At 42.6% G+C, this 25,492-nt stretch overlaps 6 protein-coding genes across 6 annotated transcripts; 3 read left to right on the top strand and 3 right to left on the bottom strand.

The window, feature by feature from the left end:
- Positions 1 to 42: 42 nt before the first annotated feature.
- Positions 43 to 2,213, top strand: TRUGW13939_03549 (uncharacterized protein; the record flags this gene model as incomplete). The annotated part of the gene is made up of 4 exons (XM_035486729.1): positions 43 to 91; positions 162 to 585; positions 643 to 1,127; positions 1,189 to 2,213. The coding sequence occupies 4 exons, from the start codon at positions 43 to 45 to the stop codon at positions 2,211 to 2,213; spliced, it is 1,983 nt and encodes a 660-aa protein (XP_035342622.1).
- A 189-nt stretch (positions 2,214 to 2,402) lies between these two features.
- TRUGW13939_03548 (uncharacterized protein) lies at positions 2,403 to 3,014 on the bottom strand (the record flags this gene model as incomplete). Its single annotated transcript, XM_035486728.1, has 2 exons — positions 2,403 to 2,668; positions 2,795 to 3,014. 2 exons carry the CDS (start codon positions 3,012 to 3,014, stop codon positions 2,403 to 2,405), a joined length of 486 nt encoding a protein of 161 aa, XP_035342621.1.
- A 463-nt stretch (positions 3,015 to 3,477) lies between these two features.
- TRUGW13939_03547 (uncharacterized protein) lies at positions 3,478 to 7,297 on the bottom strand (the record flags this gene model as incomplete). The annotated part of the gene is made up of 11 exons (XM_035486727.1): positions 3,478 to 3,718; positions 3,784 to 3,955; positions 4,015 to 4,393; positions 4,476 to 4,705; positions 4,757 to 5,227; positions 5,288 to 6,059; positions 6,119 to 6,831; positions 6,885 to 6,956; positions 7,007 to 7,079; positions 7,141 to 7,170; positions 7,232 to 7,297. The coding sequence occupies 11 exons, from the start codon at positions 7,295 to 7,297 to the stop codon at positions 3,478 to 3,480; spliced, it is 3,219 nt and encodes a 1,072-aa protein (XP_035342620.1).
- Positions 7,298 to 9,430: 2,133 nt separating this feature from the next.
- On the top strand, positions 9,431 to 11,568 carry TRUGW13939_03546 (uncharacterized protein; the record flags this gene model as incomplete). The annotated part of the gene is made up of 2 exons (XM_035486726.1): positions 9,431 to 10,271; positions 10,349 to 11,568. The coding sequence occupies 2 exons, from the start codon at positions 9,431 to 9,433 to the stop codon at positions 11,566 to 11,568; spliced, it is 2,061 nt and encodes a 686-aa protein (XP_035342619.1).
- Positions 11,569 to 11,841: 273 nt separating this feature from the next.
- Positions 11,842 to 13,062, bottom strand: TRUGW13939_03545 (uncharacterized protein; the record flags this gene model as incomplete). The annotated part of the gene is made up of 2 exons (XM_035486725.1): positions 11,842 to 12,747; positions 12,841 to 13,062. The coding sequence occupies 2 exons, from the start codon at positions 13,060 to 13,062 to the stop codon at positions 11,842 to 11,844; spliced, it is 1,128 nt and encodes a 375-aa protein (XP_035342618.1).
- Positions 13,063 to 14,182: 1,120 nt separating this feature from the next.
- Positions 14,183 to 15,091, top strand: TRUGW13939_03544 (uncharacterized protein; the record flags this gene model as incomplete). Its single annotated transcript, XM_035486724.1, has 2 exons — positions 14,183 to 14,615; positions 14,682 to 15,091. 2 exons carry the CDS (start codon positions 14,183 to 14,185, stop codon positions 15,089 to 15,091), a joined length of 843 nt encoding a protein of 280 aa, XP_035342617.1.
- Positions 15,092 to 25,492: the final 10,401 nt, after the last annotated feature.

Genomic DNA, 25,492 nt, shown 5'->3' with positions numbered 1-25,492 from the left:
TGTGACCCCGTCCTGGGGAGAGAGTATATTTTGGGCTGCGACATGGCGCGATTGAACGATTTGCCGGGTCCGACGGAATCCATAGAGGCTCGTAAGTCTGGCCTTGAGCGAAACATCTCACTCGATAAGAATGAACTTCAGCCCTACTGACACATTGACAGTCAAGAGACGTTTCGTGCGCCAGAACCGGGAAATTGCTAGGGTGAACTCGCTCCAATCGCTGCGAATCCAGGGTCTTGAATCAGACATAACCCAGCTATTAAAAGAAAACGCCGCTTTGAAAGAACAGGTTATCTCGTTAAGTCACGATGCCCAAAAATACGAGGCCGGCCGATTTTTATGCAAGGACATCCACCAATACAAAGAAAAACTGGCTTCGAGGTTGTCGGAGCTGAACTCTCTTGTCAGCGAATTCGGAAAACTGCCGGAAAAGTTTTTGAACTCTGTCGATGCCGCAAACAATGCTAGCTCCATGGATGGCCACTCGGCAGCTAGCATTGGTCCGCGATCAATAACACGTCCAGACGACGACAGTCGATTGCCGACGATTGTGGAGGATAAATATTTCCCAAGACGGACTCTTCAGTATGGTCCTTTTATTTCCTTGTCTCTCTCTCTCTCAAAACTAACCTTGATGTACAGCATTGAAGATATGGAAAATATAACGGAAGACATGCATGACCCAGACTCGCCCAACATAGGACCCCCTCCAGTGGCTCATTTCGACATAGATGAAAGCCCGCTTTCGGATCCAAGGTCAAGCGATCCAGAAATCACAAAGTACACACGTACCGAAAATCTAGGACGGCCGAGAAATCGGTCTTTGGAAGCATTTGACGATCACGAAGAGCGAACAATCAAGCCAGCTCCACCGTTCGAGATATCCATGCCCCCAGTCATATCCGGGTCGAAGAGGAAGTTCAGCGCGACTGATGAAGAAGAGAACTTCTTATCGGAGAATATCACAGTTGACGACGATTTTGAATTTTCGCGATCAGTGCCAGGTCCACAAAAGCCAAAATCAAGTACAGCAAATGATGTCTCGAATAGTTCGCATGGTGCAGCAGGAACGGGCAAAGCGCCAAAAAAGAAGCCGAATTTTCCCAAGCGAAAAGTCTTGGAACCGAGTGAGTCCTAATTGTATCTTGTAAATATTTCTATCAGATTCTAACAAAAGTACCATGACAGAGAGTACGAATATGATCGCATCCTCACCGAGAAGACAACAAGGCGGAGAAATCACCAAGCAAAAGGCAAATTACAAGGAATTGTCTCCAATTAAACATCAAAATGAAACAGTGATCGTCAACCGTGTTGAACTACCCGATGACGCATGGCAAATCCAATCTGCTCAGCCGAAAAGAGGGAGGCAACCGAAGGACCGGGAGGAAAACGCCGCTACGCCAGTATTCGACGAGTTGGAGCCTCTGGAATCATACGATGAGGCAACGAAATCGTCTGACCCTGGAACGATGCACGAGCGAGCTGCAACAGATGCAGGGCATCCAGCGCGACAATCGAGACGACAACGGGGGGCAGTAAGTTATGCAGAGCCAAATCTGCGACACAAGATGCGAAGATCGACAAATGAACTCACCGACGCCGTGGTGGCCGGTCAAAGGCGTGCATCCAGTGCGCAAAGCGACAAATTCAGCCAAGAGGATGTTGATCTACTGGACCCTACGAAAGCCAAAAGGAAATCCGCCCCGCTGAATAACGAAGATTCTGTAGCTTCGTCAACCTACGATGGAATAGCTACTGCAATTGCAGGATCAGAGAACGAGCAGAAGCTAGCTGATATTCCTAGAAATATGATAACGGAGAGAAAGCGGAGAACCCTGTCGGCGAACCCGGGTGAAATCACACGTTCACAAGAGCACGACCACAAGCCTGGACTGAGACATAAACGCAGAAGTGATCAGGCAACGTCCACCCGCTCCGATCGCAGTTCCGAAAACGATACATCGGCGTATCCGCAGAGGCGGACAACACACCGGCATTCGTCAATTGCAGAGGCCTATGGCCATGCCAACCTTTCACGAGATGATTCCCTAGGGGACGATGAGACGAATGAGAACTCCGACTCCAAGACGAGTTTAGAAAGTCCTGATTCCGGCGAGGACAAACAAGCAACAGGGAAATCAGCAACTAGAACTACGCAAGCCAAACGGGGTCAGCGCGCGGGAGCGCGAAGGAGAAGTATGTTGCTGTAGACACACTACTTTGACCAGATCGGTCACATTTCGATTTCAATTTCTTTGTTTCCGGAGTTCAGGAAGGGGGTAATATGGTGTTGGTACAGATACCCGTCCAAGCATGTCTCGATAAGGTTTATGGATAGGACTAATGTGGACGATGGTTCTCATCGCCAACAATGTTTATTATTCTTTTGGTTCTCATTATCAGGATGCGTTCTTTGTGCTGCCTTTTAGATTGGATTTTGGAGTTCTCTCATAGGCGTTTCGGGTTGTTGGTTTCCGTTTGGCTTTGCCCTTATGACGATGTTGGGAACACGCTTCATCATGTTGATGTTCGCTCGAGGGTCGACGTCGCCGGCTAGTAGCGTCATCATCCTCACTGTCTGTATCATCGGAGCTTGACTCCGAACTAGAAGATTCTTCAGAGCTGCTTTCGCCGAGGGCTCGACTTTTGTGGTAGATACAGCAAACTATTAATCCGTTAATAAAAAAAAGAACCCCTCCTTGCCACAAAATAGACATCTTCATCTAGCGCTAAGTATCGAGTAGAGAATAGACAGTTTAAAAAAAAAAAAAAAAAAAAAGACTCTTCTAACCTTTTGAACTCTTCCTCCCCATGTTCTCGTTATTCACAACGCTCTCATCCCACCGGATACGACGACGAGACGCCGACCGCTGCACATCATCATGCTGCTCATCTTCTTCCTCTCCCCGCAATCGAAGAGTCGTCGTCGTCGTCGTTGCTGTAGTATTGTCTTCTGTCGTCGTTTGCGTAGAGGTAGGCACGCGTCTATGTTGCTGGTTTCGCGTCGACATTTTTCCTTATTCACGGTGGCAATAGACAAGAAAAGGAAAAAGGTGATGACTTCGAGTTAAAAGCATGGGACGGAAAGCTTGGTTTGATTCGGTGGGCGGGGCTCCCGCTGACCAATTAAACTTGAAACCTTAAATGACGTTGACTTCACTTGTATGTAACTTTATTTTATTGTTTTATCCTAGCAATAGCTCGATAACTATAATATGGTTCTAAGCTCCTCTGCAGCCGCCTCATTGCGGGTTTTTACGTGCAAACACGGTTGGCCTTGCTCTTCCTTTCTTCGCCTCAGACGTAGAAAAAGAAGGTAAGAAACACTGAAGATACTCAGCGCGTAGATGGTAACACATTTTTTGAAGATGTCTGTAGTTTTCTTTTTTTTTTTTTTCGTTGCATCCATCTGCCATTCAGAGGATGCTAGCAACCTCGAGGCCTACAATAACAATTCGGCAGGGCTTAACCAAATCATAAATCGTCATCCTGGTCCATTTCCGCCGGCTTCAACAATCCTCCAACCTTCATAGCCCGATCCCTCTCGGCGGCTTTGGCATCTTGTAATGCCTGCTCACGTTCTTCGGCGTAGAGCTCGGCATTATCTCCCGCAAACTCCTTCAAAGAGATCAAAAAGTCTCTGAGATGAGTTTTGAATTTATTGAAGTCGTTATTAAAGGCAAACAACCCAACGACAAATTGTTTGATTTGGACTCTACAAGGCAAAGTCTTAGCAAACATTCTCGTGTTGTCACAGGATTAGGGAAAAGCCAAGCTTACTCTTGAAGGTTTTTGAAAGCAGTTTGAAGAATGTTGGCGACATACTGCTGTAGGAAATCCTTATTGGAGGTTCCCGAAGGTGCCTGATCGCTTGAATATATGGGTTCCTGTATTTTACCCGATTCGATAAAGAAAAACATCCGCGACAAAAGCATTGCTTGAGATTTAAAGCCTGTAAAGATCAGCCAAAAATGTTTCATCCAAGGTCGAAATGAAATTTGTCTATCTCACCAGCTTTGTGGTCGGTATCAGTGAGCACAAAAAATACATCCTGCAGGATTGGCAGGTAGAATTGGCGGAAGAAAATACTCGAGGTTTGAACATCAGCGTCGGCCATATTGTTCATGAGCTCAAGGCACATGGCCAATCCCGTGTTTTCCACCTCGCGGTTGTCATGTTTGCTCGCCCACATGCACGAGTCAATGACGAATTTGAACTGATTTCCGTCTAGTTTGAGCAAAGCAGGGAAACAGTAAAGGTTTATCGCTTGAAGTAACTTGAAAAATTGGACACGGTGTTCTGGATATTCATGGAAATCCTTGTTGATCATCTCCAGAGTGCATTCAAAGACGCTTTCCATAATGAGAGGCACCTTATCGTCCATGAGATTCTGTTAAAGGTCAGTATCACGACAATACCAAACAACTTTTACTTCTAACCGAAAATCGTGAAGTCCTGGGTGTCCAACGTACATGAAGCTTGTGAATGATGGTCGTCATGACATTTAGGACCTCTGCCTCGCGCGCGTCTGGGACGTTGCGGTTATAGTCCAGTAGCACGGCTTCTAGAAGCGCAGGTACCATGCTCTGGTTCACCATTTCGAGGTCGTCGGCCTTTTGCACGTACGTGTCGATGAGCTTCAAAATCTCCTTTTTGATAGTCCGTAACCCTCGCACTCTTGGGGTTTTCGTTGCAATGGTTCCTAGACAATTAGTATGGGTGGATAATCACGTATTCTTTATAGTGTACTTACCGTCACTGGCAACGGCATCGGATATAAGCTGGCTCGAGGCACGGTACATATTGAGCATGTCGTGGTAAATTCGGCCAATTTGGGAGTAAAAGTAGCTGCCCACGGAGGAGCAAGCAGCGACATTTGTTTTCATGATGTTGCCAACGATCTTTATGGTCTCGGAATCTTGCAGGATTGAGGGGTCTTGGTTAGCCTGGGCAATAATGGCATCCCATGCCGAGTTGGGCAGTGCCATCAAGCTTTCTATCAGGCGGTCCTGGAGACCCTTTTGGCCCTGGGCAGAAATCATATAACCGCAAGCCTCGTAAAACGTATGCACTTGCTGGGGGGAAAGGTCGCATGTAATCTTCCGCATATTGCGAACAATCTCTTCGATAAAAGGCTCGTTTTCGCCTGGCTGAAGGGCGACAAAGTGCCGCTTGCACTTGTTGGCGATCTTGATGAACGTGTCGCAAGCCATATCCTGGACACCTAAGTACCAAAATGATCAGCTCATACCCCAAAGTAAAAGTGAATATCGAATCAGCAAACCTTCGTGTGTCTCGTGCATAAACTCAAAGAGCTTGTTCACCACAGTTTTCAAAAACTTCCAGTGAGCCTTGAGGAATCGAGGGTATTGACCAACAATGTACATGATGTTGCTCGCAACCACAGCTTTGTTGTCCTTTCCACGCTTCATCTCGGTGAGACCCAAGAGATCCTTGATCACAGTGACGAGGAAACGCTTTTCCGTCTCCTCATTCATAGCTCCGGAAATGGAACCAATTGCCCAGCATAATGTGTTGCAGTTGGACCACGACCACTCAGTCCCATCGACTTGTTTGGCAAGTTTATCGGCCATGATGCTTTCAGTGTCGATAACGTCGAGATGTGTAAGGTAGACAAGGCATTCTCTCGTCGTCTTGTAGAGCTGAATGGTGTCACTTTCCTTCACAAACTCTCGGACGATTTCTCCCTCGTCATTTTCCACAATCAAGACCTCCTCCGGACGAACCATTTTTTCGATCATGACGGTTCGTAGACTTGACAACACTTCCTGGTATTTGTGCTTGCGCAATGGATAGTTGGCGAGGGTGCTTGGGTGCGGGGCACCACCGTTGGCGATTCCACCTACACCCATACTAACCAGAGGGTTGATGTCGGTGATGGGTAGCTGCTGCATTTCTTCGTACAATTCCTGCACAAGTTTAGTCCAGTACTCCAGGCAAATCTTGAAAATTTCACGGTCGTCGATCTGGCTGATGCGGATCAAGTAGAAGTGTGCATGGGTTAGATAGTCCAGGTTGGGCAGTTTCTCGATTAGCTATTCAAAGGTGGGTTAGTAAACATACACAGACTATGGGGATAAGTTATGAGACTCACATTGAGATGGACGCTAAAGAAGTTGCATAGGAAGAGTGCTAGGTTGAGAACAAACTCTTGATCTCTCGAGTTGCTGTTCGCATAAGTGTTCTTTAGGTCCATCGATAATGGGATGGTTTTGGACACGCATGTCAGAGTCTCGGTGAACATTTGGACCAGTTTCTCGTCATACGAGTACTGCTGACCAATCTGTAAACCTCCGATTTCGGTGAGGCATTTGAGAGTTATATTGCGAGTCTCGGGCGCATCGAGGAATCGGTTCATCAGGGTACTGATGATGGGCGTCTCAAAAATGTATCCCAACGGAATCCAGTTCAGGAATCGCAACAAGGTCTCCAAGGTGGCTTTAATCAAAGCGGGCTGGTTCGCAGTATTCAAAACCTCTGAACAGAGTTGGAAGATGGAAGAAAACTCCTGGGTCATGGTTGTCTTCAGGTTCTTGGCCTTGGTTGAGGTCATTTGATCCTGCGAATAATCAAAGACTTCTTCAGACAGTAAGCGGAGGATGACCATGTTGTTCTCGCAGATGGAAAGGCTGGTGTGGCAAGAGGAAATTATCTCGTTGATAAACGTAGGCCAGTTGTGAGGCCATTCTTGCTTCAGGATGGACACGAGGACCAGGTTCAACTTGTTGAGGAAGGCGCGTTCGCTTTTCAATTTTTCTTCCGACTTGGAGTGCTCGATGATCAGGTTGACGACGAAGTTTCGAATACCTATGAAGGGGATCAGAAGGGGCGTTGGGTTGTCCATGTCGCAGAGAAATCACCTTGGCATTGATCCCGGGGTAAAACTTTCCATCTTGTCATAATAACCTCGTCCAAGACTTGTAGGCCGAGATCTGCGAGGTCAGTGAGGCCCAGCAAGGCTATCGGGCGGCGGGATGCTCACATTTTGTTTGCGAGTACGACGACTCCTGGAGGATGTCGCCCACCAGTAACCACGCATCGGGATTTTGTTTAAACTAGTCGATGGCAGGACGGGTTAGCGGAGGTGCAGAAGGACTGGACGACAGGGCTCCCTACCTCGGTGAGAGTTTGCTGCGCTTGTTTTTGCTAATTGATAGATTCCAGGGTCAGCGGCTGCAAGAATTTCGCGTCTGTGTTGGGAGCTCACCACATCGCCTTTGCCTTCGTAAAAGGCGCGGACAGTGTTGTCCAACTCTGAAATGGAGACAGACATTCCACACCAAGCACGGGCGACGTCGCCTTCAGCGTCACTCAAGCTTTAGTCTTGCGGGTGTATCCAGTGAGGATGGTCGAACAGCGAGAATCTCGATATTGCCGCCGCAGAAAGTGGTGGGGTTTCCGGAAGAGAGAACGAAGAAAGCCAGTGGCAGAGCTGAAGGCGGGGCAGAGATAGCTGGGGCGGTCAACGCGACGACGACGACAAAACAAACACATAGGGAAGAGAGCTACCAGCGCTGACGAGCCACCAAGGCTTGGCTTATGTGGCCAAATGGATTACTAGTACAAAAGGCGATCTTCTGTTTACGATTTATTTATTCCAAAAATTTTAATTTTTAAATTTTGTAGTAGTGAGTTTCGCATCAACAAGGGCTGCCTCACCGTCCTGCTGAGTCAGCCATTGCGGCCTGACAGACATGGCAACCAACAGCAGAACATTCAACACCATGGTGTTTTTGTTAAAAGGGGTCGTGTAAATAGTGCCGGATATTTTGGTAGAACTTGTTTTAATTATTTGTTTATATATATATATATATTAGAATGGAAAAAGTATTTAAAATAAAAATAATTATTACTAGAATAATTCGGGAAGGCAGGGGACTCCAGTACTGTCTACAAGGTGAGGCTCTTCCCTAACCACGCAGTACCACTACCAGCACAACTACAAGTCTACGAGGACCAAGCGAGGCGAGAAGAAGGAAGGTGCAGGGTGAGATGAGAATGCAGGTGACAGCGATTGCCGCTTCAGGCTTAGCTCGAACATGTGGGGGGGAAGGAACTCAAATCGGCCCATTCTAGATGTGATTATATAAACCGAATACTCCGTACTTATACAGCTATACTGAATGCATAACGAATGATGCGCAGATCATTGGCGAGGCCCAGCTAATATTATTAGAGATTTAAATAGAAACTTGGTGCTAAGAATAATATTATCATCAACCAGGTGAAACGCTGCTAACCGCGCCAGGGCGGCGTCAACGGCGAATAAATTGGCGAGGCGGCGACTTGGCGGTGCCGAGGAGGGACACGCGGGCCGGCGATTCGCTCGCCCACAGCCGCCGCACATCAGCGATTCGTCTCCACGTCGCATGCAACCCTGGGCTCGCGCCTCGTGATTGGCACACACAACTGCAACACACCCGGAATGCGCCCATCCACCCAGCCATAGTGTTCTTCTGCTATTCGTTGCTGAGCGATAGGAGGCCTAGCCCTCGCCTAGTCGAGTGACCACGATTGTTGAGCTGCTTTAGCGCCCCAACTGCGGCCGGCGGTCACCCGGTGCCGCCCTGGCGCGCGGCGGCCGGTAGTACCAATGGTACTACTGGTACCAGTTGGTTGCTTCCTGCCTGTTTCCCCGCCCGCGACTTCCCGCAGATACGTCCACACGCTCACACGCACACGCACACGCACACACACCCGCACCCGCACCCGCACTCGCACACCCGCGACTGCCACGGGCGACTGCCACGCTACTGCCACGCCGGCAAGCGAGGAAGCCACGGTTTGAAAACAAGAACGGCAGGAGCGATGGGAGGCCGCCAAGCGAGGTGAAACGCGGCGGGCCAATGAGCGCGGCCAGCGCACCACTCGCAGCGCCGATCGCGCGCCAACACGCCTGCCTGACTCCCTTTCGCGCGCTTGCACAGCGCCCGCCGGCCCGCCCCTCCCCTCCTTCCCAGCGCTAGCCTGCTCGCACTGTTGCAGCTGCCTCCCCCAGCGCACCTGCCTCCTGCCTTATAACATGCCGGACAGGCACGCAGGCCCGTCGACCTGCCATTGCCGCCGTTCTCCCCTCCCTCCATCCTTCCTGCGCCGCAGACCTGCTGTTGCGACTCCCATTCCGTTTCATTCTTACCTCTATCGATATATCTCGACCTACCAGCAGAAAAGAAAGACACAAAACCCATTGCTTCTTCAACTCGATTGCTTCTAAAAGAGAGTGAGCTTGGTTCAATGTATCGTTCCACTTTATACAAGCCCTGAGACCGCGTTCAGGTTACCATACATAGAATCCTCTCACCATCTACATACAAGAGACGCGACGAAGAAGAGCATATCGGACGAAGCATACTAAACGACGCCCCCAGTCCACAAGTGGCCGGTTCCACACAACAATATTTCACCCATGGCTGCTGTCGCACCGCTGACTTCGGTCGGTAATGGCGCCTACAGCGCGGAAAGTGCTCAGCAACACTCTGAACACGGCCCGCCGCGCTTTACGGCTGTCAACGGGAAGGAGACGGCGTCTCACGCCCCGGCGCCTGCTGCCAATCTGAACAGCGACCCCGTCGACGGCGGTCGGAATTCAAATGGCTTCAACCAACGCCCTCTCGATGGGCTCTATTCGGCTGGGGATCAAGACGACAACCGCTCCCACCGCTCGTCGTCCCAGTCTTATAACGGAGCAACTAAGAACAAACGAAAGCGCTCGGAATCCAGCGATCAGCCGCCATTGCGCCAAGACTTGCACGATGGCCGTCATGCCCAGGAGCACACTCATCGCCGATCAGAAAGCGCCATCGACATCTCCTTACAACCCGAGACCAATTCGATCCAAACCATTCATGAGCATCCCAGTCGCCCTGTTTCCGATTACCCCCGCGTAGACGCTCATGACGAGCATGGCAATGCCGGCAATACTGGTCCCTGGCAAGATTATGACTCTCATCTGGTCAGTCAGGCCCAAAAGGCCCAGAACATGGATACGTCGGATGCCCAGCTTGCCGAAGCTCTGCAGCGCGAAGCCCACACTACAGAGTCCGTTGACCAAAGAGCATGGGGGGATGGTACACTTTCCGAATCAGCCGAAGTTGAACAGCAGCCTTTCGGCCCCTATGCCTCCGACAAGACGCAATCAGCCGTTCAGGTTGGGCCCAAGAGAAAACGCGTCTTCAGCAATCGAACCAAGACCGGATGCATGACTTGCCGAAGAAGAAAGAAGAAATGTGATGAACAGCATCCGTCATGTAAGCTTACCCTCGGTTTTTTTTTTTTTTTTTTTTTTTTTTTGGTTCGGCCTGTCTAATGTACCATTTTATTCAAGGTAACAATTGCATTCGCGGTGGATTTGTCTGCGAGGGCTATTCCTCTAGAAATACCTGGCAGAAGCCGTCCAGCTCAAAAGGCCCAATACCTCTGCAATCTAAAGACGGCTACTCGGATACCAGCACTCATTTCATTCAAGATATGAACACGCCACGCCATGACAGAACCTCTGTCCCCACACCGCAAGCTGAGATAGCCAAGGTTAGATCGATTGTCGTCGAGGATCCCGATCGTCCGGCGAGTCAGTTTATAAATAACCCACCTCCCGTCAGCGCTCCCCGAGGATCTTGGTCAAAGAGGAGCTGGCCAGGTGCCACTCACCCGTCTTACCTGCCAGAACATATGACCAAGTCCGACTATCGTGAAGTGCCCTCAATCCATGAGCTTTCTCGGGAAGGACAGCCCAAGGCAGATTATCACGTCGTCCCGCCCATTCGCGAACTTCCACAGCAAAGTTCACATCCTAAACCCGGCATGCCCATCTTTCAAAGTGGTGTGGATCAACGACCTCCCCATGTCACCTCTATGGATACAAATAGCCCCCAGACGCAAGCTCGTATGGCACTCAGCATTGAACATCAATTATCTGCCCGTCCAAATGCTGGGGAGGACACTGAAAGAGACAAGATGATCCATGGAGAACTTTATCGGCCATTCGACACACAGTTAGTCGAAGACAGGGATCGTTGCAAAGCAGCCTTGTGGCGGTTCAACAATGCTTGCAACCCACCTACTGGGGTTAGCTCGAAAGAACAAAATCGCTTGCTTAGAGAAGTGATTATTCCTCCAGTCAGCACATCACCGTCGGGGTCTCCTTCCGCTCGGCCCACCGGGTCAATCGGCCAAGGGGCAGTTGTTGAAGCCCCCCTCCACTGCCATTACGGCTTCAATATCCACGTCGGCGAAGATGTGATGATATCCGAAAACTGTTCCATGATTGATGACTGCCCCATCCATATTGGCGCGCACACATGGATCGGCCCGAATGTCACGATTCTTAGCTCGATGGCGCATGCCAACATGCAAGAACGCAAAGGGTCCCAGAGCCGCTATCAAGGTCGCTCCGTAACCATCGAAGAAGATTGCTATGTGGGTGCCAATTGTACTATATATCCTGGTGTGCGACTTCGGCGCGGCGCATACGTTGCTCCAGGCGAAGTGGTCAAGTCGGACATTGTTGCATATGGCTTCCAAGGACTTAAACCCAGCTACATGTGATGCTGTGGCTGAACTTGATTTCTCTTTTGGAAAGAGATGTTAACAGGACTATTTAGGAGTTTGGGAAGGTGCATCGGTATATTGAGAAGGATTTGGAATCATGGGTATATGAAATGGTATATGAAATGTATATATGAGAGATGATTTTTTTATTTTTTTTGGGTTCGTTTCTGTCTCTTTTTTTCTTTCAACATTGCGGCCAATTATATGTATGTATTGCATGAAACGTTACAAGTCATCATTATATCAAAAAAAGAATGGAGCGAAATCTGTTCATGATAACCAGTCTAAGAATTCTGGCACAAAGTAGCTCACGACGATGCCGGCACCGGCTCTCAGGATACCTTCTGTACTCTCAAAGGCCATTTGCTTGAGGTCGAATACGCCCGCTTTGGCGCCAGCGTGGATCATAGCAAATTCCCCACTGACCTGGTATGCTGCCACAGGCATATCCCTTGCGAGTTCTTTCGCGTCGCTGATAATATCCAGATAGCTGCTCGCTGGCTTCACCATGACGATGTCGGCTCCTTCGGCAACGTCACGCTGGATAGCACGACGGGCAAGCCCACGGCCTCCCGGGGGTAATTGATAGCACTTTCGATCACCGAACGAGGGTGAGGAACCGGCAGCGTCTCGGAAGGGACCGTAAAGACAGCCGCTAAACTTGGCACTGTAGGACATGAGAAGAACTTGATGCGCGACTCCGGCCTCGATCAATTTCAGTTTGATGGCCCGCACACGACCGTCATTCATGTCAGAGGGGGCGACGCAGTGGGCACCTGCCAGCGCATAGGCCAAGGCCACGTCCGATATCCGTTCAACAGACTGCGTGTTATCGAGGCTGCCGTCGTCGCAAAGTATTCCACAGTGACCATGAGAAGTATATTCACACAGACATACGTCTACAACAATGTATAATTGGGGGAATTGGGCCCGTAGCAATCGAATGGCTGCGACGACAGGGCCATTAGGGTCGTCGGCTGCTGTACCAAGGGAGTCTTTTGCGTTGGGATCGAGAGGGACGCCGAAGAGGATCACCGATCGAAGTCCTTTTCGGATGAGCGGGGAGAGGAACGGAACAAGGCGGTTTAAGCCGCGGCGATGTTGGTTTGGCAAGGAGGGGATCGGCGTCTCTTCGTCGGGATTGTCTGTGATAAATAGTGGGTAGATGAGCATTTCCTAGAGAAACAGTCAGAATGGAGTCTTTTGTGTCGGTTTCTTCTCCCTTTTGGGAGGGGGGACTTTTTCTTGGAGTCTTTTTTGTTGCCTTACCTTGGTCAATTGCCTTTCGGCCTGCCATGATCTGGCCAGCGGGTGACTGTAGCCAGCATGTAGCTGACTAGAGATGTCTCCTGAGATACTGACGCTCGTGGCTTGCGTGCTGGTCAGCGAGCGGGTGGTGACTTGCGAGCGAGCACGAGATATCTGCGAACCGCGGTCATCGGGATGGGCGTCTCTGAAGGCAATGCCCGAGACAAGATTGGAGAATGACATTTTCCTCTGGTCTTTTTGGTTAATATTGATCCTGGGCCGGGCTGCTTGGTTCGACTGTTCTTTAAAAATAAAAAAAAAGGGTATAGTTCGGCGGTCTGGGTTCGGGAGGAAAGACGTGAGGTGGCGGAGATGCTTACTTATGCCAAACTCGGTGGTGCTGATAGGCTCGGCGGCCCCACTGCTGACTCCTTCCTGGTCCTTGATGCACTCACTTGTCTTTGACCGACCTCATTGTTGCTATGAGCATTCCAATACCGGACACGTCGTTTCTGCTTTGGGCCTTTGCCTGCGGATTACTTCATATATTCTTCTAGTATCTGTGGAAACTCACCCTAGTGGTCGATGTTCTAATATATATACATTTATACATATGAATCGATCAATCAACTGATTGATATATCTATATAATTGATTCGTTGGTATAACGAATCGATAGTCACCAAACCACCCAGCCCCAACACACGCACACACGAAGCGAGAAAGTATAACCCAGCGATACCACAACTGACAGTTGCTCCAAGACAAAATGGACCGAGAAGAGTCATCTCCACCGAACTCGAGGTTGTGGGACACCCCATGTAACCGGGCAAGGCATGCCCCAGGGAAGACATAAAGCTTATTATCACCAGGGTTTCATTTAAAGAGGATTGGCAGCAGAACATGTTTCTTATTGGATACAATATATGGGAAGCATCCGCCCACGGAAACATTAACAGTGAAGAAAGACATTGCCAGCACCTTTATTTCAAACAAGTCACTGCAGCAAGAAAAAAATACAATATCCTCACTGCAAAGCGTGTCTCGCACAGCGACCGTTGTAGTCAGTGAACCGGAGGAGCCGGAGGGACCGGGGGTAATCCCGCCGGAATCTCATCCGCGTATAATAGGAGTGTTACATATTGCCTAGTGGATTTTATATGGAACGGAATATATTATCGTGCTTCCGTCTCAATCTCCTTGACAACAGCGATGGGGTTGGCTCGCCGGAGTCCGTTTATATGTATTCTACCCATTGCCCATATGTCATGTATATAAATGGAGTCCCACCTGTTCTTCAGGTCACCCAATTCAAACTGTCGACCACGTATCCAGATACGCTCGGCCCTCCCAGAGTGTCAGAATGTCTAAAACGGTCCTGATCACCGGTTGCAGCAATGGAGGACTGGGGGCGGCAATGGCAATGGTCTACCATGCCAAAGGCTTTCGGGTCTTCGCGACAATACGCAACAAGGCCAAGGCTGGGTCCCTAGGTGAAATAGATGGGATAGAGATTATCGAACTCGAAGTCACGTCAGTTGAATCCATCCGTCAATGTGCGGATGCCGTTGCGAAACGCACGGGAGGGACACTCGATATCCTCGTCAACAATGCTGGCGTCAATGCCATAGTACCGCTTCTGGACGCATCCCTCGACGACGCGAAGGGGGTATACGACGCAAACGTCTGGAGCGTTGTTGCAATGGCGCAGGCATTCACGCCAATGCTTATCAAAGCCAAAGGGGTCATGTGCAACATTAGTTCGGTATCTAGCGAGATGGTTTTTGCATGGGCGGGTACGTCTTGACCACATTTATCTTCTATGGCTACTCTTAGGATTCGCTATACTTACTCTGATATAGGTGTATATAGTAGCTCCAGGTGTGCTGGAACGAGGATTTCCGAGACGTTACGTCTCGAGCTGGCACCTCTTGGAGTGCGAGTTGTCACAGTCATCCTCGGTGGTGTCCAGACAAGTGGAAACGACCCATCCAATATCGCGGACATTGAGCTACCCCCGAAATCATACTACCAGAAGATAACCGCGGTGATAGACCGCCACAAGAAGACTATAGTACACCCCAACAAACAGAATATCGACGTAGCAGCCAAAAACGTGGTCGACGACGTTCTTAGCGGTCGTGGGCCTTTCGTTCGACGTGGGCAAGCTTCTACTCTTAGTTGGCTCTTCAACACATTTATTCCCTACGGACTTTTCATTTTTCTAATCAACCGAGATTCAGCTCTCGATCAAATTGGTTTTCCGAGGTAACCCATTAGAAATGTTCTTAGCTGGTGTGGGAATACATGTATAAATAGAAAACAGGCGAATAGCCAGGATATATAGCGAGTCGATTTTTTCAAATATATGTCAACCGTGAAATCATACTAAGTCCTTCCTGATCATGAGCGGGCTTATGTTATGAAACCAATATCCGCTCTATGGGGTTTTCTCTTAATTTATATTCATACATACATCAATGGATACCTTCTAGTTCACTATTATTTTCTAGCTAATAAACCTATCGTGGACATTCAAAGTCACAGAAAATTCCTTTTTCAACTATCAATTAACCCCTTTTGTGACGTGCCTTTTCCAAAGATATTCGATTCCTATCTAGGGATGCGATTCTCTAAAACAACAAGCATGGGAAAGGAATCTAACTACCAGGACCTACAGGAAGATTTTATCTTATATGCTTAGGTAACCAGCTTGACCCCTTATAGCCCCAGAATAAAGCTATCCCTAGATCTGGCACCATGGGTTAAGGTTGATACCCTTCTTACCTAAAGCCTCTTATCCAGCTATAAAGCTATTCCTACCCTTAGAAATAGTCTTAGGTTCAGCTATCACATCACCCTCTCTTTTTAGAAACGCTTGTCCTTAAGTATTAGTTATTAATTTATTATTATTTATATACTCTTTAATAAATTAATTTTTCTCTATAGTTTTTATCTATATATCTAACCAGTGTAGTAGATCTAGTTTTTTAGAGTTAGTATTATAGAATAATTTTAGCGCCAGTAGAGCATTTAAAAAATATTCTATTAGATATTATATTAGATCTAGATCTTTGTCTAGCTAGCTTACTTAATAGTATAGCTTTTTTTAATATATCTAAGAGTTTAGAATTTTATTAATTTCTTATTCCAAATTTTTATTAATCTAGAGCTTAGAATATTTCTTTTTTAATTGATTAGTAAAGGGCTTGGTTAAAATAATATAATAGAGCTTGTCTAGAAAAAAGATATAATATACTTATATATCCTATAATAAATCTAATTTAAAGATATAATCTATCTTATATAATATTTTATATAGTTTTTTAAACTAATAGCTTAGTTTTCTATTTAGTTATTTTATATTTTATTCTTTATTACTGATATAAACATAGTTATTAATTCTAAAGTCTATCTTCTATCTATATTTATTTATTTACTGTTACTATCTGCCTTATACTTCTGTAATATTATTATAGATATAGTTCTATATACATTCTAAATACTGTATTTATACTTAGACTTCTTTCTTATTTAGTATATAGTTTCTAAATAGTGTTAATAGTGCTTAATTAAATAATATCTAAAAAATATAATCTTTTTCTATTTTAAATAGAGATATCTTTATAAATTTCTATGGCAGTAACACAGCTATAAAATTAATAATTAATAAATACTCTAACTAGTTATTTATTATAAAATTAATATATAGCTATAGCTACTATTAAAAATATTAATTTACTATTTTTATTTATCTATCTATCTAGATATACTATGCTGTTAATAGCTTTATCTTAATATAGAAAATTTAGTATATTTCTTTTTAAAACTTAGAGATAAACTAGCTTTTTTAATTTAATATAATGCTATCTAGTAGACCTATCTATAGAAAGATATATTAAATCTATAATTTTGCTATATCTCTAGCTGTCACTTCCTTATAGTATAATATAGAAACTAGTTTTTTAGTTAAGTGGTCAATAGTGATAAAAATATTATTAAATCTTTATTTATCTTAGAGCAGCTTTATAAAGTCTATTAATAAATACTACTAAGGTTATATTAAGATAGATAATAATTAAAGAAATCTAAAGACTCTATCTCTATATATATTTATCTTTTTATATATCTTATAATTATCTATATACTAATTTATATCATTATTCTATACCTCCTAATAGAACTATTCTTAGATTAATTTCAGTATCTTTATATATCTTAGATGCGCTATTACAGATTATCAATATACTTTATCTAATAGTTATATTTATAAATTATTTTTCTTAGAAATATAGAATTATTTATTAAAGAAAAATTATTCTTTAATTACTCTATAGCTCTCTTCTTTTTCTAAAAATAAGATTTTAGTATCTTTCTTAGCTATATATTCTTTATTAACTACTAATATTTTAATAATAATAATATTTTTTACAGTTAGAGTAACTAGTTCTATATATATTATTTTAAATATAATCTTATTATTGATTTTATACTGTAATAATAGTATTTAGTTCTAATAGTTAAGATTTTTTACTTTTTTATTTTTTTTTTAGATAAGGATATTTATTAATATATTTACTTTTTTTAGTTGATATTTAAATATAAAGTAGTATTCCTCTAAGAACTTATATTATTAAGCTTATTAAATATTTAAAGCTTTAATAATTATAAAGTATTTAAAAGCCTAATAATCTAATAAGATATTAAAAGACTTCTATCTTCTTAGTTTAATTAATTTAGACTTTTATTTTCTTAAAGTCTTTATTATTACTAGTAATTCTTTATTATAGATATTATAGTTATGCTTAGCTAGGATTATTAATATAGAGTAGTATACAATTAAATATCATTTCTTATTTTTATATAATTAAGATAAGACTATAGCCACTATTCTATTTAATATGTCTATTTCTATATAGATTTAATAATTAAGATTATAATAAACTAGTATCAAAGCTTTTAATAATTTCTTTTTCAGATTTTTAAATATTTTTTTATACTCTTTACTCTATATAAATAAAATATTTATTTAAGTAAAATAATATAATAATCTTATAGTTTAGCTATAAGTCTTTATAAATTTCTAATAAAAGTTATAAAAACCAAGGAATAATTATACTTTTAAAACTATTATTAGTAATTTCTAAAAAAAGATAATTTTAATCTTTACTAAATCAATCTTTATCTTTTTTAAAATAATAATAAAGTCTAGATACTTAGTTAATATAATATAAAACTTATATTTTTTAATATTAGCTTATAGTTTTATCTCTTAAAGTTTCTTTAGTATCTATCACATATACATCTTATACTCTAGCTTATTCTTATTATATATCAATAGATTATTAATAAACATAATTATAAACTGGTTAAAATAGTTTATAAAAATATTATTAATCAATTATTAAAATATTACTAGTTTATTAATAAGACTAAATAATATTATCTTATATTTAAAAGTGCTATATTAACAATAAAAAATAATTAAATCTATAAAATCTAGATATATTTAGATTTAGTAAAATCTCTATCTAATATCTAGCTTAATAAAGATTTTTGATTTATTTAAGTACTTAAAGACTTTTTTAATAAATAGTAGTAGATATTAGTCCTTTTTAATTAAAGTATTTAGTTTGTGGTATTTATTTATTTATTTAATCAAATTTAACGTCTATACCGAGCCCTAGGCTATGACAGACAGCGATTCGTGTGGATTAGGCCTACTTATAGGGGTTGCCCCCTATAAACCGGTGCCTCTACCCCCATTGGATCCATGCTTTTAAGGTATCTTGTACTTTCCTTGCCCCAAGCCATTTATATATATAGGATAATTCGGGGGCTTATAGTAGATAGCAACCACTATCCCCTCCTTATGGCTACTAACGTTTGGGTGTTGCCTATAATAGCAGGCCACCTCTGCCTACTATCCTTCCCCCTCTCGCTCTCCCTTATCCAGGGCCTCAATGCCCCAATTATCAGTCTTATAGGCCTGTTCCTAGGCCTGTTAGTTATCCTCTCACTCTCTAATGGCCCCTATAAACGCTAGCAGCGCTGTAGTGGCCTTTAAGTCCTAGAATAGGCATGCTTCAGGGCACTACTCACTATTCTACAGAGCTTTTACCCCCACTTCAGCCAAACCAGTATATAGTTTTTCCTGCTAGTAGCACTACTATCGATAGTTTATAAGAAGATGTTTTACTATCTTAGTCCTTCTAGAGTACTCTAAGTAATTAGGGAAGTCTTAGGCCTTAATTCAGTATAAATAGGCCCTAATTAGTGCATAGCCAGTCTTGAACTGGTAATATCACTATGCTAGATGCTTAGGGATGTTTATCAATATTAGGTCAAGCTTCTATCTCTAAAGGGGATAATAGGTCTAGCTTGCCTACTAGATATGCTTTATAAGCTTTATAACAAGCTAGTTAGCCTTAATAGCTCTATAAGCTTCAGTATAGGCCTATTAAGTATATGCTAGTAAGATGCCTAAATATTTATCTATTCAGGGCTTTCTCACAGCTTTTTTAGCGGCTTTATCGGCCTCTTCGTTGCCTAGGACCTCCTTATGGCCTGACACCTAGTATATAATAACCCTGCGGCCAGTGATCTATAGTTCCTTAGCTAGATTATATACCCACAGCGCCAGGGCTTAGCCAGGGCCTGGCTAGGTATATTAAAGCCTACCTATAACAGCTTAAGCATTAAAAAACACCCTAATTAGCCTTTTAAGATTTTTTGTCAGCGCCTACTTTAGGACTTCGACTACTCTTATTAGTTCTACATTAAAAACTTCAAAGTCTACACCTAAAAGAGCTAGGCGTGATCTCTAAAGACTAATAAATAGCTTATAAGCTACTATAGCGCCTATATACTGATCATCTAATCTAGAATCATCTAAGTAAAGATTAATATTCTCTATCCTATTTAGAAGATCTAAGACTAATTATATAATAGTTTCAGGAGAGTCTATTCTAAAATCTAATAGTATAAATCTATTATTAAGCTCTATTATATGCTTAAAACTCTAGAAAAGATTAGTAGTTAAGACCTCTTATAGTCTATAAACCAGACCTATACCCAGCTTCTAAAGGCCTTAGCAGATTAATATTACCTAAGCTCAGTTTTCTAGCAGCTACTCTTCAGGCTGTGCATAGATATTTCCTTCTCTAAGTGTTATAAGGAGTATTTCTGTTACTAAATGTCTTTAGAGAAGTTCTAAAAGTCTTAGAGCATATTACTGCTGTTTATTATTTAATAAGATCTCTGTTAGTTTTAAAGCTGTCTTCTTTATAAGCAGTCTTAATAGGGTGGATTTTAGTATGTCTATGACTGCCCGGGCCTAGTTATTAATTAGGCCCTGTAGTCTTTCTAGGTAGTTCTTTTGTCTATGCTACTAAAGCTTGGCCCTATAAAATGCCACTGACTATGTGATGGCTTTTTAGATTTGCTATGCTAGGCCTAGGAGAAGCTCTTGAGCCTTGTATAGTGTCTACACTTGTCTTTCAGTATTTTAATCTTTTTATAGATGGTATTTATAGTGGGCTTTAAGGGTAAGCTTTAGATCTAGTAAAATCCCTAACCACTAGATGGTTGTTGGGGAGAATGTCACTAAAGCGTCTCTTACCTGTACCCTAGCTTCCTGGACCTGATTTTTATGTTCCCTGTTGGTAGCCCTAGAGAATAGGATGGCTTCTGTCTTTTTAGGGTCGAATTTGATGCTATTTGCTAGTCCTTACTTAATAATAGCTTTTGCTGCTGCTTCTAGCTGCCTGCAGATCTTAGAGACTAAGCTTTTCTGGGCTACCAGGCTTATGTTATCAGTATAAAACAGGGCTTTAATCTCTGATATCTACTATTCTATAGCCTGAAACACACCCTGGATATAGATAAAAAGAAGGATTGGGGAAATCAGTGAGTCCTAGGATAGCTCTAAGTTAATAAGCTGTTTAGAGACTTTATAACTATTAATTACAAGGCTGACCCTTCTATTTATAAGGAAGAATAAGGTCTATTTTATAAGATTATTATCTAGGTCTGTAGTTTCTATAGCTTTACTAAGCTTATAGAGGTCAATATAGTTAAAAGCCCCTATAATATTAATAAAGATAGTGCCTATAAGAAGCTTTTGAGTCTATCCCTTGTGCATTATTTGCATGAGGCAGGCCACCGTGTTAATAGCCCCACGGCCCCACCTGCACCCTATTTATCTAGGATATAAAGCCTCCTGAGCTTTATATCAATCTGCTATAAGGCCTATAGCCAGCTTCTTAATAACCTTGCCCAGGCAGCTAAACAAGCTTATCACCCTCCAGGCCTTTATCTAGATATAATTAGGCTTCCCTAGCTTCTAAAGTAGGATATCTTTAGTAATCTTCCAGACCCCTGGGTACACCCCAAGCCAAAAGCACTATCTAGCTATCCCTATAATTTGGGATGAGTCTAGTGCCCAGAGTAGCTAGTATACTTTAAAATTAAGTCTATTAGCCCCTGGAGCTTTTTTAATGCTTTAGCTGAATAAAGCCTGATATACCTGCTCTAATGTTATAAGTATATAGGTCTGTCCACCTAGTAACTCTCTAAAAAGAGAGCTATAAGGGGCATTAGGAAATACTATTTCCCTAATTAAAGCTTCTTTATTGGCTATAATAGTGACAGGGAGAGCTTCTAAATCCGGGCCTTAGAGTACTGAGATAATAGGATTAGTCTGTGGCTTAGTGTACTGTAGGGCTATTTAACACTTATTAAGATCTTCTGGAGAAAGCTTTTCCAGACCATTTCTAAGGCCTTTGGGAAAAGAGTTCCTAGTGAGATTTGAATCTTTTTTCCACTTTTCCTTCCCTCTAAGGTTTCTCTCAGTAAAGAAGACCTTTTAACAGGTCTTTTTAGCCACCTTTATTTTATAGTAATAAGTGGTTCTTGCAGTCTTAAATTTAATATCAGTACAGATATAGATCTATCACCGCTTGCAGGCTACAGCCCATAAACTCTAGGCTTACTGCAGCTCTAGCTTTTATCACCACTTAGAGTGTGCATAAAGCTATATTGCTTTAGTATACCTATTAAGTACACTGGTTAGAGTGTCCTATACCTAATTAGTCTTTTTAATAAGGTCTTCCTCGATACATTGATCACTAAGAGGGGGGTGGTCTACAGCCTCTAAGACCTAAACTGCTATAGCCAGCTTTAGAGCTTCCTTATTTACCTACAGAGCTTCTATCTGCCATCTAGTAATCTCCCCAGAGATTCCTTCTGGAGAGGGTTCTAGGGCTTTCTAGGCTAAGACGATAAGCTCATAGTCAGATGTTGTAGACTTATCCTTATCCACCTCTTAGGCTTGCAGAGGCCCTAAAGTTAGCGAGGATAATGCTAAATCAATAATTAATACCCCCTTGGTCTTCTTATAGCGTGTGGCCTCTCCCAGTGGGTTATTAATATATAATGAGTACCGCTCTATAAGCTATTCCAAGGGCTCAGCATTAACCCGGCCCTTGGCCAGTAGGTTCCACAAAGAGCTATAAACATTGAAATCACCCACTAATAGGCACTTATCTACTATAAACAGGTCCTAATCTGCGTCCTCAATAGCCTAATGTCATCTAAGGAAGGCCCTTTGCCACCGGTAACTAGCCCTAATCTATATATTATAGCAGTTGATTATTCTAGTGCGTTGGGGGGCATGCCCGCTAATTATTAGTGCTTTCTATATATCTAGAGCCTATAAATAGAGGTGGTCTACTAAATCAGTGCGGTTCTCAATCTTAACCACCTCTATAAGATCTTTACAGATAGCTATAAGCACCCATTGATCCCGCTTCTCCCCCCCTGGCTAGTACAGTAGATAGCCTGGATAGAAGAAGTCATAAGCAATATAAGGCTCTTGCAGGTATATAATACCTATTTACCACTTTATCCCCGCTTCTAGAGCCTCTAAGGTTGTGGGGTAGATATAGCTATAATTATGTTGAATAATCAACATTAATAGAGGCTATAGCTCTAGGCGTTAGTATTGGACATAGAGATAAGTACGGTAAAAGTAATATCTCTAGAGTATCTTCTATAGCATTATCAACCTCTCTAAGCTTTAGGACTTAGAAGGCGTCCTGGGTAGTGGTTGGAAAAGAAGCCTCCTTAGCAACACTTTCCTATTCAGTCTATTCAGGAGAGGGAGGAGACATAATGACCTCTATGTTAGGAAAGTACTTATAAAGTTACCAGCGGACCTCTTAAAGCTTAGAACATCCTAGGGAATCAGCCTAATACTTCCCCTTACAGTTGCTACATTTAGTAGATGCATATAGATATAGATGGCCTGTTTAGGCCCTATAGTCTAGCATATTACAGGTATGCTCTTGGGCTTTATAGGTACCAACACACACAGTGCAAAGTAGTGGTCAGATACCGCAGCCTCTATAAGTTTGGTAGCTAATGCCACAGTATTAAGTGCAAACAATGTCTTTATCTACTTTATAATAGAGGCTGATAGGGTGCCTGTTGCCTTTAAAGTATATATCCTAGGCGAGTAGCCTATAGGTGTTATCTAGACCTCCTATTATTATAATAATAGTAAAAAAACGCTGCTTATTAGTCTAGATAACTACTATCAGCTTAATCTAGGTAGGGTTTCTTATTAGGGTGCATGTGCCCCCTAATTCAATTTTTTCCCTGGCTAGGCCTAGCTCTAAAACGCTATAGCAGGCTACTAGCACTGCATACACCTTAATTTTATGCCACTGTTAGTCTGCTTCCACTGAGATAACTATAGAATTGACCCGATAGCAGGCAGCTACTAATAAGTCTTTATAGGCTAGTAATAGTAAGCCTACAGTACTTCCTTGGTCCAATAAAGCTGAGATAGCTCCTAATTCAGTATAATTAGCATCTATTACCCTGGCAAAGTTCGGAAAGCTTATCTAGGCTAGGCAACGGTTAAACTGCAAGATAATATCGGCTTTAGACTTTCTAGAGGCGGTACGGCTATTTTTACGCCTAAATATAAGCCTGTAGTCTTTCTTATTACTTCTACAAATAGGCTTTAGGCTCCCTGGGTCCATTTAGACTTTTGGGGGCTGGTTCGGGGAGTAAGCCTATTTTTTTGTAATGATTTACCACTCCTAGGCATTACTAGCTACTATATCAGCCTATTAGAGGCCTGCTGCAGGCTTTACCTTAAAGGGTGGTTTTGATATCAAAGATAAAGCTCTACGTGGCTCTATAGGCTTAGCGGCCCTATTCGGATTAGCTTAAGAGCCATAGGTAATCTCTGCAAACATCGTCCTCTAAGATAACAGAGACTATCATAGGCCCTAGCAGTTACTCCCTAATGATAGGGGCTTTAGGGGGTGGTTTAGAACATTTAGAGAGACCTATTAAGCTTTTAAAGTTGAGAAACAGCGCTCCAGAGCGCCTAATTAACCTATGAAGTACTACTCTATAACCTTTACCAGAGAGGTCATATAGGCCTTTATAGTGGCCATCTCCGCGTGCAACGCGCTATTGCTGCTTGCAAAGTGGCCTAATAAGGCCTGTTCCATATCCTTGTAGGCTGGACTAATTAAGGCCTTTATAGAGGCTCTTTCTACCCCATCAGGGCTATATTTCTGTAGTCTCTTCTCTAGAGTTTTAGATGCTTCCTAGAAGCCTGATATACTGCTTAGGGGGGAAAACAACTCTCTAGGGTTGATTTCTAGGCTAGGTAAGAAGCCCTCGCTTTGAGGGACTGTTGCACTTGCCTCAGAGGGCGCTGGTGGTGCTGTTCCTGCTGGGGTACCTATATAGGCCCCTATGGGGTTCACCAGACCTAGCGCCTGCCCCCCTGGGTCTAGGGGGTGGTTGTCGATATTGGGGAGTCCAGGGGCCATAGTGAAGCCCTGGATGCCTTCCAGTAGCATTGAATTTCAAAAGGTTGATTTTTGATTTTCCCGGCGGGTTATATATATTCTCCTAGATAAGCTTAGCTTTTAGTAGTTTATAATTTTAAGATTAAATATAAGCCTAGAGTAAAGAACTCTTTAGATACTCTATCTTAACACTTAGACTTTTTTAAAGATAGAGAGGGAGAAAAAGATATTAGATTATTACCAACTTTATAATATAAATTAAAATTAAATATATTAGAGTTTAATATAAGGCTAGTAAGCTTAATATCTTTAGAGAATAATCTTAGTAGGGTAAGCTTATTTTAAGAAGAAAGCTTTAGTATAGATTTATATATAGATAGTTAGATTTCTAAAGCCTACTATTATCAAAAAAGATTTACATTTAGAATAATACAAACCGAGGATATTTTTAGCTTTTTAATATCATCAACTACAGATCTAATATAGAAACTATAGAAAAAGAACGCTTTTTCTTAATAAAAAATAGTTCCAGTGGACAGGATTTCTAAATCTAAATTAATAGACTTATCTAGAAACTAAGTTAAAAACAACTTAAAAGCAACTAAGAACTAAATTAAAGACTTAAAAACAGCTTGGAATATTAAGAATAGTCTTCTATATTATTATAAGAAGATATATATACTAGAGGATATAGCTCTATAAAATAAACTTATAAAGTTATATTATAATTATCTATATACAGGTTATTTTAGTATTATAAAAACTCTTGACTTAATAAGTCAAAAATATTATTAGCTTAGAATAGACTAAGATATAAATAAGTATATTTATACTTGTAA

Source organism: Talaromyces rugulosus, chromosome II, assembly GCF_013368755.1.
Source record: "Talaromyces rugulosus chromosome II, complete sequence".
NCBI classification, from domain to species: domain Eukaryota; kingdom Fungi; phylum Ascomycota; class Eurotiomycetes; order Eurotiales; family Trichocomaceae; genus Talaromyces; species Talaromyces rugulosus.
The sequence above is the reverse complement of the archived record's forward strand: the minus strand, read 5'-3'. Positions and strand labels throughout refer to the sequence as shown.